The sequence below is a fragment of the Manis pentadactyla genome, chromosome 19 (genome assembly GCF_030020395.1).
Source record: "Manis pentadactyla isolate mManPen7 chromosome 19, mManPen7.hap1, whole genome shotgun sequence".
NCBI lineage: Eukaryota > Metazoa > Chordata > Mammalia > Pholidota > Manidae > Manis > Manis pentadactyla.
Window position 1 is genome coordinate 191,952 of NC_080037.1, and position 16,153 is coordinate 208,104.

General features: G+C 50.7%; 1 protein-coding gene across 14 annotated transcripts in view; it reads right to left on the reverse strand.

Annotated features, from left to right (window-relative positions):
* Nucleotides 1-7,683: 7,683 nt before the first annotated feature.
* Nucleotides 7,684-16,153, reverse strand: part of PRRC2C (proline rich coiled-coil 2C) — an 86,668-nt gene continuing 78,198 nt past the window's right edge. For 5 of the 14 annotated variants that reach the window (XM_036901208.2, XM_057495087.1, XM_036901197.2 and 2 more), the window contains 7 exons: nucleotides 13,629-13,860; nucleotides 13,311-13,418; nucleotides 12,216-12,434; nucleotides 11,652-11,755; nucleotides 11,171-11,297; nucleotides 10,111-10,347; nucleotides 7,684-8,188 (listed from right to left, as the gene is read on the reverse strand). In XM_036901208.2, the coding sequence (XP_036757103.2) occupies nucleotides 7,931-8,188; nucleotides 10,111-10,347; nucleotides 11,171-11,297; nucleotides 11,652-11,755; nucleotides 12,216-12,434; nucleotides 13,311-13,418; nucleotides 13,629-13,860 (1,285 nt within the window). In that variant the 3' untranslated portion in view covers nucleotides 7,684-7,930. Of the gene's footprint in view, nucleotides 8,189-8,608; nucleotides 8,662-10,110; nucleotides 10,348-10,705; nucleotides 10,827-11,170; nucleotides 11,298-11,651; nucleotides 11,756-12,215; nucleotides 12,435-13,310; nucleotides 13,419-13,628; nucleotides 13,861-16,153 lie in introns of those variants that run through there. The other 9 variants (XM_036901298.2, XM_036901233.2, XM_036901222.2 and 6 more) reach the window with 8 other exon arrangements.

Below are 16,153 nucleotides of genomic sequence, written 5' to 3' on the forward strand. Positions count from 1 at the left end.
GAGATTCTAAAGACACCTAAAAGTTAGAGATCTAAATATAATTGATAAATTTTGTAGTCTGCTAACAATACTTAAAAAATGGCAGTCTTACATCCTAGGGAGTGTTGTCTCTGATCTCTCCACTCTTAATGTAAATAAATAATACTAAATCCTTTGGCAAAACGGGATACCCAGCAAAATGAGCATATTTAGCTCGTATGGTCCATGAATGGAAATGTCTCAGCTGAGCGGAATGTCCCCACTGTGTTTGTGTGTCCTTATACTTGGGATCAGAACTACACTCATCAGTGGTTAATTTTCCGAGTTGGGAGTGGAAATCTGGTTTCCCCATGTCATGAAGATGAGAATTACTCCTCAAAAAGAATCCACATTTCCAGTGTTCCTTTTAATAAACTGTGCTACTTTTAAGTATAAAATTATTTTTAGAATTGACCCATAAAAAATGAAGTATTTATATGGTGATACTGTGTATGTATCTGTGTTGAAACGTGGCTGCTTGAGAAGGCGTGCTACTCTGTCAGAGCGTCAGGCCGTGGCGGCTCGCTGCCTGGGTTTCCACTGCCTGTCCTCGCCACATCAGTCCTGAGGCCGCCGGGGCGTCTGCCACGCTTAGGACTTTGTCATGGAGACTCTGGAGACGTAAGCATCTGAAAGTCAAAAGCACGTTCAGATTGGTGCCAGGCCTCTTCCTCCTCAAATCCTTTTTCTTTCAGCTAAGTTCGTCCTGCACTTGAAAAATAAAATGTTACCACCATCAAAACTATCATTATTTAACAATGAAGATCAATAGAAAAATTGGTAGGTTGCTCATTACTATAGTCTTCTGTGCTGTCACTGCTTACAAAACAGTAACACTTTCATGGAAAAATTGGCATCTTTGAATTCTGTAGTCTTGTATCGTGGAAGGGATCATCACGTGCAGACTGATACACTCACACATGCACGATGCCCCCTCCACACTGGTACCCATACTGACCCTTTCTGTTGTACACGACAATTAGAAAATAGAGAAACATGTTTCTTCATGTTGAGAGTGAATGTTTGAAGATGTCCTTAATTGTTTTGAGTTAGTGTTCGTAAGCCAGGGGAGCTGTTCCGTTAGTCTGACTCTGTTTCACATGGAACATGACTGGATGCCGTGCCTCCCTGCGAGTGGGGAGGTGACACGGATCGCTGTGCAGGCGTTTGCCAGAAGGCAGCGTGAAGACATGAGAGGGGCTGAAAGGTGTTCTGCTTCCCAGCCCGCCCCCTGCGCTTCATGTCGGAGACAAACGGCGCCATTCCTGAGACTGATGTGGGGTTGGGGCTAATGTAAGTTCGATGTTGGTCTGACTCTTGACTTTCTGGAAATCAAGAAGAAAAAGGGTAAGGACATAAAACATTTATTCTGGCTCCTGTCCTATTCTGAGAAGCTGCTTAGAATGAGGAGGAATGAAAGGAAAGCAGGACCGACCCCTTGTCACGGAGGCCTGTGAAGGTGTGTGTTCCCTGTGCTCTGCATGGTCCTCTGCACTGGCGGGCAGAACCGAGAGCCGGCGTGGACAGGGCAGAGATCCCACAGCAGAGATGATGGCCTGGGCCAGCACAGAGCAGTGCTCTTTGATGATCGGGTGCAGGGAAATGCTGATTTCACTGTATTGCATTAGGTTCTCTCCATATGAGGAGGTCTTGAAATCAAATCATCTTAAGTATTTTAAGCCTTACAAAGTAAACTGCATACATCAGAGATTTTAGTTAAGATGTCAGAAGTCAGAATTCAAACACTTGATTTTATGGACCTATGTCATTGTTTTGAGCCCCACACCCCTCTGATGAACCATTCTGATAAGTGCCTTTGGTGTTTTGAGATGTATGGTAGGAGTTGAGCAAGTGTACATGTTTGCTAGCTTCTCGATTCTTCGTGACCGTTTTCACCAGTGTTGCCGAACCCCATCCTTTGTGTTCATACCAGACGTGTATTTGCAGCCTCTCCGTAAGAGTGGAATAAACTCTCACGGGTAACAACGGGGACACTTTGGCTTACTTGGTACACAGCACAGCTGGCCTGTTGCTGACACCCTGATGTGATCACCCAGCTTTCTGCCACAGAACACGGGGAAAACAGAGCAGGCGTCTATTGCCAAAAACCGTGCCCAGCACACAACGTAGTGACGAAATCTGGGGGATTTCTTGGTAGTTACTGGTCTCAGTTGTGGAGAAACCAGCGAAACACCTGCTTGCCTCAGTTTTGTTCTTGAAAGGAAGATGGGCCAGTTTCTCTTGGACGCAGATTCCCCAGAGGCCTGGCGCCCACCCCTCAGCTGCATGGCCAAGGCGCCCAGAGCAGTGTTGGTCCTCTGCACCCACTCACCACGTGATCTTCAAGCCCTTCAGCAGGTTTGTAGGGCTTGGCATGGGGGCCGCCACACAGATAGCATTTCACCCAGCCCAGCCGCCCCCACCAGGTCATGCCCCTCGCTGCCAAAGCCCACACAGTGGGGCACCTTGGGCAGCCTTCCAGCAGCAGGTTGAAGGAGGTGCAGCCGAGGGAGGGCAGTGTGCTCGCCAGGCTTTACCAGAGGCCCCCCGGGGTGCACACGGGGCCTGCCCGCAGCCGGGCGGCCAGGGAACGTCCCAGAGCACCGCGGCGCCGTCTGCTGCTAGAGGCCGGCCTCTCCTCCCACCTGCAGCCTTGCTTCCCGCACAGAGACAGTCCTGGAGCCGAGCACCCATGCTTGGCGTCTCTGGTTCTTCGCTTCTGCTGACTTGGGGCCCTTCCATCCTCCCGTTGGCACATGGCAGTTGTGCGACTGGCCCTTCAGACAACTCATTCCTCACCTATAATTGGCAAGTTTGTCCTAATATTCCACCAAGGTCAACAAGGCATTTTTGTAGAACTCGGTCGTAAAAGCATTATACACAATAGCCTGAGTGAGTAAACATTCAGGTTTTTTTTAATACTTGGGAGAACAGGCCCAGGGGCTCAGGGGAGCAGCTGTTCCCTCTGGGAGTCGCCCTCTTCCTGACCTGCGTTTCCTGGAGCGGCATTTACAGGCCGAGTGATGGTGGAAATGGTGCATGTGCTGGCACCTGGGACCCAGGGGAAGTGTGGCTCAGAGGCGCCCTCAGGCCTCACAATAGCAGCCTGCCTCCCATATACGCATGCCCCCCTCCGCGCCGTGCTCCTGCGTCCCAGCTTCCAAACTTCCCACGGGCTAGGGGGTCCTGGTGGTGAAACCGTCAGGGGATCTGCATCGGCCTCCCTGAAGCAAAGAGCAGGGAGCTGCTGCTCGTGACAGCGGGAGACAGAGGGAACGCCAAGCACCGTCCACCTGGGCACAGCGTTCACCAAGACAACAACTACATTTGCTAAGTACACGCACCAAACGTGTTTCTAGAATCAACAGAAAACACCGAACTACCAGTATCGTAATTGAGTTTCCAGTGGACTCCATGCTTCTGTGAGGCTCCTGGTAGTATGGCCATACAGGGGACGGGTTCGTCCTGAGGATGTGTGTGGCAGAGATGGGGGATGGGTGACCCCACGGGGCCTCAGAGAATGATGTGAACTGGAAAGCTGACCAGCGCCTGGAAACAACAGAGCTTTATAGCCCTAGAGCTTGAACATGACTCAGTTACCCCCTGTCTCTGCAAAATGCACAAGGCCGGCGTGTTGCAGACATGCACCCATGGCTGAGGCAGCAGGACACGAGCCTGGCGTGACACAGAAGCATCCCTGGGCCCTCACCTCTCCCGGCTGAGGCCTGTGGCCACGCAGCCATCCCAGGGGAATTCATGACTGAAACCTCGGGCAGGAGCTTGCCCCAGACTAGCAACCTCATCTCCCCAACCTCCCCCAACCCGGCAAAGGAAAACAGCCAGCATGAGAACGTGCGAAGCGCCCCAGCCGTGCGCCTTCCAGCTGCCCGTCCTCCCCCTTGCCTGCCCCTCCGGTGCCTCAGGACCTGGTGCTCTCCCACCATCCTGCCTTCTGAGGATCTTCCCCATCAGCACACAAACATGTTCATCTCGCATTCAAACCCTCTCCTTTCCTCACCACAAAACATGAAGACTTCTTGGGAAAGCCACTGTCCATGTCTCCGATTCCTTTCCTCTCTCCTCGAGCCCTGTGGTGACTCACAGACGTGGCCCAGCCCTCAGCCCCAGGGGCGCTGGGAGGCAGATCTCCCCCTGCCCCACAGCCCATCTCGCCCTGACCGCAGGCCTCCCCGCTCCCAGCCCAGGCTCCTTTGCGGTTCCCTGAGCTTGCGTCTTACCTTCCTAACCCTTAAGGGCAGAGCATCCACAGCCCAGCTCTCAAACCCCTTCTACGCTCCACGTGCATTTCTCCCCCAATCCCGTCTGGTTGCACTGTTTGTTCAAACACCATCGGTATGACGACAGTCTGCCTGTCCCTCCAGTCCGGTGCTCTCCTGAACTCCACCAACTGCCCACCTGACACCCAGTTAACCAGGAAACCTGCACACCCGAGTCCAGGGCTGAGCTCCTGCTCACGCTGTGCACCCCACCAACAGCCGTCTCCCTGTTCCTGCTCCCAGCGGGCCACCCCGCCTCCCTCAGAGCGACAGGGGACAGCGCGGTGGCCTTCCTCGCCCACGGTCCCTCTTATCTCAGTGCCACGCACTCCTCTCACCCGCCACCACCTGCCCCCCAGCGTGGACACGCTCTCTTCAGGCCAGGCCCGTGGCCCTCCTGTGCTCTGTCAGTGGGGAAGGAGCACGAGTTCTGGTCCAACCCCTGAAAGGGGGCCAGCACGTACCAGACACTGGGTGCACAGCCAGTGCCCTTCCTTCCACGCGGGGCACACATCCCAGCTGCCAGGAGGGCCCATGGCAATGGCCCTCAGCTGAGTCCCCCAACATTACCTTCCGCTGAGGGCAGTGCTCAGGGGCATCCAGGAACAAAGTACCCCACCCTCCCGACTCCCGGCTCTGTCCAGTGCTTTGCACTTAGGCCTGACCCTACCAGACGCTCTCTCACTTCAACTGCAGTCCTGGTAAATCCCCTTCCCCTCCAGTACACTATTCCCCCACTGGAGAGAAAGTGTTTCTTAAAATAATTCTTAAATTGGAGATGGAGTAAATTAGCAAGTCTTAACCAAACTTGACCACTTGCCAGTTTAACACATTCTGATGCCCCAGTTAGTGGGCTGTGAAGTCTGTTGTCAGGTGATTTCTATCAGTTTCAGTCTAAAAAACTCTCATCAAATTAGGCAGGGGGTGGGGGCAGAAAATTAAGGGGAAGTCACCTATAAAAATTAAAAGGACTTCTGTACTTAACATCTGTAAAAGACTAGCTTAGCAGACAGCTCAAAGCAACAGCGCAGGCTTCATCAGGAGTGGAGAGAAACTAAACCTTAAACTGTATAAACTAAACACTTGAACGGAGTGGTCACGGCACCTGCACCTCCCAATCTCCAGCCGGCCAGCCACCTGCCACCAGGCCGCTTTCGGCCCCTTAACCCGGGTGAACTCTGCTCCTGCCCACTCTGCACCGTCCCTCCAGCCGAGGGCACGCTGGGGCTTTGCTTTCTCTGGTTTTACTGTGGAGACAAGCAAGCGCATTTCCAGTGCCCCCACCCTATCCTTCTGTCCCGAAGCTCCACTGTTACAACCAGAACACGCCCTGCTCCCCCACCAGGACAGTCCAAGGGGCAAGAGAATGTTCACGTCACGTGGCCACACCCATGTCAGCTGCTACCTGCTACATCTGGGTCAGCCCACTGTGTTGAGAGAACCAGACCAATCCAGAGAAGCCCCCACACCAATGTCCTGCTTCAACCAATTGGCCTTTGTCGCCGTGTCTCCCATCCTAGATCCCAGCGGGCAAAGGGCCCAAGGGACCTGTGCTCTCCAGTCAGCACACGAGCTGAGCAGCGCACGCCCAGTCCCTGCCAGCCGCACAGCTCTGGGGCGTGTTCCTGCCTTACCCTCCGCATCAGCCCGGGGTGTGTTCCCATGACCTCAGATGGGAGAGCTTCGGTATGGAGGTAGGACTTACAGTACTAGTGTATTCTACATGTTTAATAAGTATGGTGCTAATGAGCAAAGGCAGCACACAGCCCCTTAGTATCTAATTCCTACTTTTCCCAAAGCTGGGTCTGGAAGCCACGTGGTCTGGAAATGGGACTTAGTGCAATTAAAATGGAATCCCTCCTGATCTACCAACTGAGGTGACAGAACGAAGCCATTGTGATGGCGATGGCCTGAGCAGGTGGTCACACTGTGAATGCGTCAGCACCAAGATCGACTTGGGGTTCTTCAGGTTCTGCCCAGGGCAGGTGAGACATCCCTCCACACCCTGTGCTGCTGAGACTTCTCCTGCCCCCCCTAGGCTGCTTTACACGTAAGCGCAGCTGCCTTGGTAACGGCCACGACTGACCCCGGGACAACCCTGCTCGCCCATGAGCTCTGTGCCTCCTCCGGGTTGGAAGCCATGTCCTCGGGGGCCTTCCTTCCCTGGGGCACACCGCAGTCCTGATCGCTGTTTTTGGTACATGACAGACTTCCGTTCAGACAGGAACGGATCAGCAGCTCCCGGGCTCATTATTTAGAGAATACTTTATTAGTTTCTGTAATCAAACCCATGTAGATAAGACCTTACATATTTAATACAGTGCATTTACCCCTGTACAAATGGAAAAAATTAGGTTTAACATTTCTAGACCAATATGGCTGTTAATCTCTGTACAATGCGACCCAACACGGTACAACTGGGACACGTCTCCCAAGTGGACAGGCAGCCAGTTCCCCAAAACCCAAATTATACGTGTGTGTATATGTATATATATTTACTTACTTATTTACTTATATAAAAAAGACCAATAGCAGTATGTTACGCATCAATAGCAGCAAAGCTTATCCAAGGCCCTGCAGTCGTCTGACCAGAGCTAGACACATACAGCACACACTCCATCAAAAACAAAAGGTAAAAACCCCAAAGCCCCAGAAGACAGCCAAGCTGTGCCCCGTCCGGGAAGGAGAGCCGAGCGCGCATCATTGAAACAACTTGGCCAGCAGGGTCACCCGTGGCCTCACCAAGCAAGCGCAGGCTTTGCGCTCACAGCCCTGACACACACGAGCGGCCCCCCACCCAGGCGACCAGGGCGCACCGACAGGCACCACTGGGCTTGGCCCTCTTCCCCAGCAGAGGGCCCACGGGACGGCTTGCGTCTGGTGGGGGCGCACCTCCTCCGATGGGCCCCTTCTGAGCGGCACAGCTCTGGGTGTTCACCGCTCTTCATCACTGCCAGCTAAAAACCGTTAAAAAAAACAAACAAACCCAAAACAGAACAAACAAAGACCACACCAACCACCAGATTCATACAAAGATGACTGGGTGGAGGAAGGCAACCCAGCCCGAGCGGCACTTTCCCAACCTGCCGTGTCTGAGAGGCGGGAGCCCCGTGGAAGGCAGGAGCTGAGGGTCCCCTCAGCAGCAGCAGCTTCCTTCGGAGGGACTCACAGCCCCGCACCCTCCGGGAGCGGACCAGCAAGTTGCTGTCGCCACGCAGCTGCCGCGGGAAACCGGGGCTCCTCCACCTTCAGGACCTCGCCCAGGCCGACCACATCCAGGGAGCCCAGGGCCGGGCCACCACCCGCTCAGGCTGGGCTGCACCTCGGCGCCTCTGCGGGGTCAGCTCCCTCCCTCCCTGCCTCCCTCCCACTTCCGGTATCATCGAGTTCCAGGTTACAGGCTCTCAAGGAGCGAGCGCCCATCTTACGTGGGTGTGGACTGCAGGTGCGCGGCCGTCAAGAGTGCGTCGCATCCAGCAGGTGCGGCAGCCCAGCCGTGGGTCAGTGTGAGCGGCTCCTGCGTCTGCGGGATGAGGTCAGAGGCCATCTGGCCTCGGGCTGCTGGCACTTCCTGCCTCATTCTCCCTCCTTCCCCTCCCCTCCCCAGGTCCCTGCCCCGCAGTAAAGCGCAGCCCCTAGGACTTTGTTTCTTCGGCCTTGATGGCCTGAGGTTTGATTGGTCCAGTTCTGACAGGTTTGGTGGCCACGCCTGGTGCAGGGGGGGGCTTCTCTTCTCCCTTCTCCTGACAGACACCTGGGGGGTCAGCCAGGGCTTCTGCAGGTTTACTCGAATCACTGTCCACCTTCTGGGCTTTGCCTCCTATCTGTTTGCTCTGCTGCTGTTCAGAGAAGAACCTCTGCGTGGACTGAAGAACCTCTGCTCTCTGTTTTGCCTTAAAAATGAGAAACGACAACTGAAACGCCAGCACAGCCTGTCCATCTACCAGCTCCAGTCCTTTCGCCAACCACAAATCACTTCCCCCACATCGGTTCGGTCGAAACCAAAAGGACTGCATGGATCTCTCAGCTTTTAATGGACAGGTTTCTTCCTATCTGTAAAAACATCCCATGAGCTTTTAAAAGAACATGAACAGGACCACCTCCCACCTTTTCAAAGTTTGCCCTCTTAAAAATGTAATGAAATAGAAATTGCTGTTGGTTTGCATTTTTTTGGGAATAAAACTTAGTGATAATATCATATTTAGGGAGCCTGCTTGCAAATTTGTAAAAACATATTTAACACTTAAAATGTCTAGTTATCAATATGTGGTCTACAATAAAATGAAAAGGAAGCACTTATATTGTGGCATTACCAACACCTAGGACCAAATGTCTGGTGGCTGAGTCCTCTTCCCACAGCTCTCTTCTGCAGGGGAAGAGCATCAGAAGTTAGTAACTGCAACTCCACTTCATCACTAAGTTCTGATAGCTCCTACCACATTCTGAGTTGGTGAGATTATTTCCTAGTTTTACTGACTATGTGCCCCAAAGAACATACTTACGTCAACCTGTAAGTTACACCACTGGGACACACACAGTTAACCTCCCGTTCCTACTACACCTCTCATGTAACAAAAGCCCCTCATGGTCTACAGGTGACCTGGACTCCCCAAAGATTGAAGCAATCCCCAAGAGACGGACACCCCTCCACCCCGTTAAGCTCCAGGGCCATCGCAACATGGGAATGCACAAGTCAGGTGCCCAGGGGACAGGAAAGGACTGGAGACTGAGGCCAAAGATTCCCACACATACTAGTATCTTTAACAGTTATGAACAGATGGAAGTCCTAGGCACACAGCCTTAATAAAAGCAGATAGTATTTAACAGGAGTTTCACTGAAGGGTAGTCTTTAAATTTGATTATTCTGGACCAGAAAGAAGGGATATCAACCCAGAAACTCTGGTTGGCCCACCAAATTCTCTAATAGGATGATTGATCATAAGTTGTTTCTAACCAGAAAGCACTGCTGGGAATACCTATTTGAAAGCAGAGAGCTTTTCTGGGCTCGAGTCTGACCTGACACATCTGGTGATGACACAGGCAAAACCACTAAGACCCCCCCTTAAAGCCACGCCTGAGCAAGAGCAATGGCCCAGGCCCAGCTGCCGAACGGCAGATGGGCGTGCAGGGCCGCCCCGCGCAGACGCCTGAGGGCGCTCCCCCACGCATGCCAGCGAGCCTCACACCTGCAGGCGCCTCTTGCCATGGAGAACCCCAGGGTGCTTTCCCGAGCACCTCACCTGTCACCACATGGCCTGTGCAGGCACAGTCCAAGGTGGCAGGCAAAAAAGGTATGGGAACAGTTTGAGAAGAAAACTATACTTGGACGACTCATGAGGGAAGAAAAATAATCAAGATGTGTGACACGTCTAGCCCATTCCAGAGTCTCACATAACCATGATTTGTATCCTAAACATGGGGATGGGGGTAAAAAAAAAAAAGGAAAGAAAGTAAAAGAAAAAAAAAGGGGCGGGGGAGGAGCCTATAATATGTATGACTCTTGTGCTCTTCCACAAAGTGTAGCAGCGAAACTCAGATCTCCCTCAAATATTTATTTTATAAGTGATTAATTTGGCCACAGTTTAAAATGTTAATATTTGCTGACTGTAGTTGAAAAAAAAAAAAAAAAAAAAAAAACTAGGGTGTGGGTGACAGGGAAAAAAATAAAATATAGAAAGGAACAGATAAAAGCAGCTAGCTTCATTAGGTCCGCTAAGACGGCAAGCGCCCGGGTCTGCGGTTATGGGTCCAGAGGCATCTAAGACATGGTTCAGAGACAGACTCGTGCTCTGCTGGCTGTTAACGCTGTACTAACCTTCATGTCTTGTTCGGCCTTCAGCGCAGCCTGGGCCTGATTACCTCTGACTCCAGAGAGTGGCCCACAAGGACCCCTGGCTACATGTGGCAAACGAGCATGGCTCATGAGGCCTGTGGTCAGCGGAGGAGGCATCTGACTGGCCAGCGCCACTGGTGGCCTCTGAACAGGCGCTGGGAAGGTGTTAGTATGTGGGGCTCTTACCAATGGAGGGACCAGGTTAGGCTGAGAGAGAATCTGAGTGAAAAAAACAAAACATACAACATCGAACTGTTAAGAAAAAGCACCAGGCTGGCTTATCCCAGAGTACACCTGTGCCCACAGTGCCAGGGAGAGGTGTGGGTCTGGGCCACCCCATTACAGGGGCCAAGCATAGACAGGCCTGGAGAGCTGACAAAGATTAGGCAGAGTGAGCTATGCCACTGAGGGGGGTTCTAGCATTCCAGCTATAAGCTCTGAAGGGGGGATGGGAACACTATTCATCAGGACGACTTTTAAAAATAATATAGTTGCAGAAAAGGCACATGCCTATACCAAACACAATCCGAACAGTACTAATTCAACAAATACGTGTTTTCTCAGGAACCAATTCTCGTTTGTGAGTTATCAGTTTTATTAGTCCTTCCATATCATTAGCAAAGGGAAGGGAAGCCAATATTTTTACATGTGTATCAGAACATCCTTTGGACAGTTTAACCTCAATGACAAATAGTTATCTGAAAAAAACAAAAACAAAAGAAACCACTTAAAACCTAGAAAACGTTAAGCACTGGGACCCTTCTCTGAAAAGTCAACTTCTTAAAAAAGATAAACAGGACGGAAATCATCAGAGCTGTGTGGGGAATCTTCTATTTTTACTGTCTGCTTTAGGCCTAGTTACTACCTGCGTCTAGCCAAAAATGGCAGAGAATTGATCTCAGTGTCATAGATCTGAGAAACTCTCTCCCTGGAACCTGCCTCTACGCTGGTCACCACACGGCAGATCACAGAACCCAAGCCCAGGCCGGACGAGCCGTCAGTCTGCAAGCAGGTCACGTCACTTCCCACTTGGGCTGCCCACCTGGGGTGCAAACTGTGTAGGAAAAGGCTGTGCCATCCTCACAGGGGCAGGGGCTGGCTGGAACTGCTTCTGATAGACAACGCTGTTCATTTTGCTGGACTGGCTGCTCGGACTTGTGGAAGAAGCCCTTGGAGAGAAGCCATCAGGTCAGTACAGTGCTGCTAGGTCTCTAGAGGCGCTGCTCTAGGGAGCCGCGCCAGACGTGGTGCCCGATGAGAACCTACCATGGTGGGTTACCAAACACGACAGTGGTGGACAGACATTGCAGGGGCAGAGGTGAAAGGGTACTAGCTAGGTCTGCCCTGTATTAAGAAAAAATGTTCTTAAAGTACAGTGTAACGAATACAGTAGGTTAGCATTTCAGATAGAACTGTCAGAGCGCCTTGTGCCTTCACCGCAGGACCGGTGACACGTCACCTATCTATCGAATGGTGCTCGGCCACTGGGAAATTCTACAGGCAAGTGTGAATGTCTGCTTTACCGGAAGGGACTGGACGTGGGTGTGGCGCTTCTGCCACTGATGGGAGGCGTGCCTGGTTTTATATCAATGCCACTTCCAAAGGCCTTTAGCTCCATTTCAGACATCTGAGGAAGAGCATAAAATAAACGTTAACATTCCCACAATTCTGGAAGTTAAATGCTGCTCTGCATGAAGGCTGCCTGAGATCTGCATGGGCATTGTAGAAAGGACCTGTTTAGAAGTTTACTGTTCTATATATGAAGACAGTCTAGCAAAGGGCAAACAAACTCAGTATAAGTATACTATAATTAGTTTTCAAATACCGTGGAATTATCAAGGACCAACTTGTGGCCAAAGTCTGAAAATGTAAAATCCAATTCTTCCACAAAATTTATGAGTTCTCAGTTATTAGGTAAAAAAAAACAGAGGGCGACAAACATATTTAAAAAGTAGATGAAGAGTGTATTGAAGCTGAGGTTTCCTGGAGGTAAACTGATGCCCTGTATTTCTGCAGACTACATAGGTGCATAATCACATACGGGGCCTCCAGCGCTCGGAGCAACGGTGCCCGCCTCGCCCGCTTACTTTCCCGGCGGCTGTGACCATGCCGTGTGGCGTCCCGGGGGCAATCAGTCCTCTGAAGGGCTGGCTCACTTGGGCAGGACGGCCCAGGCTCTGGGCCTGGGCCTGCGGGGCGGCGTGCTGCAATGGGGGCTGCAGAGTCTGAGGCAGGGCGATTAAGGGCTGCCCCGTGGATCCAAAATTAGGCAAGGAAAGCTGGGATGCCGGCAAAGGAACTGTAACCTGGAAGTGAGCAGAGGGAGGCTGCAGCACGCACACCCGTCCGTTTGTGCAAATCCCCGTAACCACAGAGCTCTTCAAATGCTTCTAAGACTCTAAATGGAGTACATCAATCTACTAACGCATTTCACACACACAACTTCTGCCCAGTGACTACCCCCATTCTGTTTTTAAAGGTGCAGTAAGATTAGCAGTGGAGAAACTGTAACTGATATCATTGTGGCTATCTTTGAATTAATACGCAGTATATATCAAGTGACTGTAAATAAAATACAAAAAAAATGGACATACAAAGTCAGAAAGTAGCCACAACTTTTCAAATAGACAAGGTCATATATTTATGAATTGTCACCACCTAAAAGAGCCACTGAAGATAGCTGAGAAAATGACTAATGGCTCACCTCTCTCCTCCAGCCCACCAGCTTCCAGTTAGCTGATTAATGGCACTGCTAGCGGAGTTGGCCTCTGTAGAAACCATACCTGTCACTGACAGCTACCTTCATGCTCACACACTCAGGAGACATGCCTCCTTCTCGGCTGCACCATCCCACCTGTCTGCTGGCCGGGGTGGTGGCCCGCAGTCCTCCACTGCTTCTACCTCGCTTACGAGCACCACGCATCCCAGACAAGGGCTTACAACTTACATTCACGGAGTCCTCGTACAGCGATCCATTATATGGAAACCCATCCAAAACAAAAAGAGGTGAAGACCAGAACTGACTCAAGCCCGCTGCCAGCACACCCCTGGTGCCCCAAGGGCAGCTCGGAGAGTGTGAGCGCCACCGCACCATGTCTCATTTAAGCTACCCGACAACAGAAGCCTTAACGATGCAATGCAGAGACAGTAAGAACTGAGGAGGTCTATGCGCCACAGTCTACCTGCTGGAGGGCACTCGGTGACTGTGCAGCACTGTAGAAGCTCGTCTGGCCAGGCTGCTGCACTTGTCCAGAATAAAGGTTTGAAGCCTGCGTAAGGTTCGCTCTGGCCTACAAGAAATTTTCAAGAGAAGAGCAACAAGAACAACAAGTTTCCAACTCAGCTTATGGCTGTCATTTGCAAACCATCTCTAAACGTTTCAGTACTGGATAGGAAGGAAGACCTTGGTCTTCATGCTATCCTTCAACATCGTTTCTTTAAACGCTCTTTCTCGAACTACTGCACAGGAATATGACAGCAGGGCATGATCCCAGCCTTACCTGGAGAAGGTGTGTATCCATCATCTGGGAACCCCCGAGTCCGGATGCCTGGCCCAGCTGGTGTTCATACAATATGGGAATAGGCTGAGTGCTTGACGTTTGCTGAAAGGCAAGGCCCGACTGTGCCTTGGCCAGTTCCTGGTGTTGGACAGCTGGGAAGTTGTGGATGGCAGTGCCAGAAAGGACCACGGACGGCTGGGACAGACTGCTCTGCATGAAGGCCGCCTGAGATCTGTGTGGGCATTGGAGAAAGGACCTGTTTAGAAGTTAATTATCCCTGGAATCTGGAAATCTTGGGAATGAGTAACCCGAATGACCACGTGCCCTAATGAGTGCAGGTGAGAAGCGGAGAACAGACTGCGTCTTAAGGCACCTGGGCATCTATGTTAAGACTTAGAGTCCCACATACAGTGAAGCCCCACAAGGAAACCCCCAGAAGGCTTGCTCTTTGTGAGAAGCTGCAGAGATGTGTCCCCTGAACAATGAGAATTATTTCTTTTCATGTGTCCACCTGGCAGCTGAGAACCAGGTCTGCGCTCTCTTGGGCATCGGTGTTCCACGCAGACTCAAGGGACCCACAGCTCATTGGCTCCCCTTCTCTATTCACTTCCAGTGAGAGGCTCCACAGAATGAAGCAGAGCAGCAGCTCACACCGGGGTCACCCACCGATTTTTGTTTTACTGAGGTATAATGGACACATAACATTGTATTAGTCTCAGGTGTACAACACAATGAGGCTCATTTGTGTTTTTGTATTTGTGTGTATTGTGAAATGATCACCACAATGAGCCTACTTAACATCCATCAACACACATGGGTACAAACCTTTTCTCTTCTGATGAGAACTTTTAAAATCTACTCTCTCAGCAACTTTCAAATACGCAATACAGCATTATGACCAAAGGGCACAAACTCCAGGTACGAAGCCAGCCACGGAGAAGTCACATGCAGCGTGGCGACTAGTTTGTGACACTGCTGCGTATGCAAAAGGTTTCTTTTAAAGAATAAAATGCTGGAATCTAACTTCACACTGCCCTATTACCTCTGGGACAGAGGCTTCCTATCTATACTTTAAAAATTGCTCAGATAAAGAATAAGTAACTAAATCAAAGTAGTGCATTAGAGTATTACCAATAAACAACATTATATTTTGATAAAACTAACGTATGTGGTAGGAATGCTAGTCTGGGGTCACAAGTAATCTTCTCAATGTCTGCTTATAACCCATGCTTCAAATACAGCACGAGAACACACAACATGTTGTCATGAACTAACCTGTGTGACGTATCAACTTGGGGCTCCCTCCCAGCAGCGACACTGGGCTGGGCGGGCTGAGAGCAGGGAGGGCATGCACATCTGCTTCCAAAGCCTGACCCCATGCCTCTCAGCAAGGCAGGCACCAGCAACACCCCAGACGGGGTACACATCATTCCTGCTGCCCTGCTCTGGCCCTAAAGAGCACATCTTCCAAGGCTCCAATGCAGTTGTTTGAAGGGGGACCATGAGTACAAGGGAGCCATGCACCGCTACTCCACCCACTGGCTATGGGGGGCTTGACCAAATAATCACTGAACTTCACAGAGCTTGAAAGTAGCTATGAAAGACTGCCTCTGATTTCTACTTGAAGCAGTTTTACTTGTACTGGGAGAGAATTTGTTGGAATAATCAAACTACGTGACAGTAATACCACAAAATAAAACATACTATAGAACTAACTATACAGATGTACTAAATCTCACTGAAAAATCTTTAGTCAAACACGAAAGTGAGAGCCACATTAAGTATATTAGTAATTCTGCTCTGTCGAGGTTTAATTAGTTGAACTTGGCTTCTTTCAGAGTATTAATTTATGTCAAAGAAATGAGCTTTAGCATTTTGAGGCCAAGTTTAATCTATAAAGTATGGAAATTCTAACTGAACTACTTTGAAGATGTATTTCTAAAAGCAAACACGTCACCTTTGCATCCTTAACTAAATGTACTGAAAGTAAATCTTTCCTTTCTGAGAGCTAAGGGCCATTACCACGCACACAGGAGGCCAGCCTCGCCATGACGACGCGGCCACGCACGCTCGCACCCCCACTCCACTGTCATGCCTGCCTCTACCCTGCAGGTGGAGATGCCTGACACCAGAGGCTGACCCAGGCTCTGCCACTGTTCAGTGTGACATCCGTAAACACTCCTTCTTCAAGGCCCAAATATGCATGTCAAATAGGAGTGATTCAACTTACCTTAAATCTTTTAGGTTTTGTGAATCCTAAGTAAGTTAGGGTTAAGTAAATTAATCTATGTAAAGAGCTGTCATAAAAAAGGTAAGTTCAATAAAGACCAGTTTTTGTTGCTTCCTTGACTACAAAGGTAACTTACAGCTAATCTTTCAGCAAGAATACTTCCCCCTGTGCTACATGGTGTGCCTGTCGCCACACCACCACCGCCTCTCCTCATCTGTGGCTCTGCGCCCCACTACTCCCACTGCAACCCGCCCTAGCCTCAGCCCCTCGCATACTGCTGTCATCTGCCAATCTT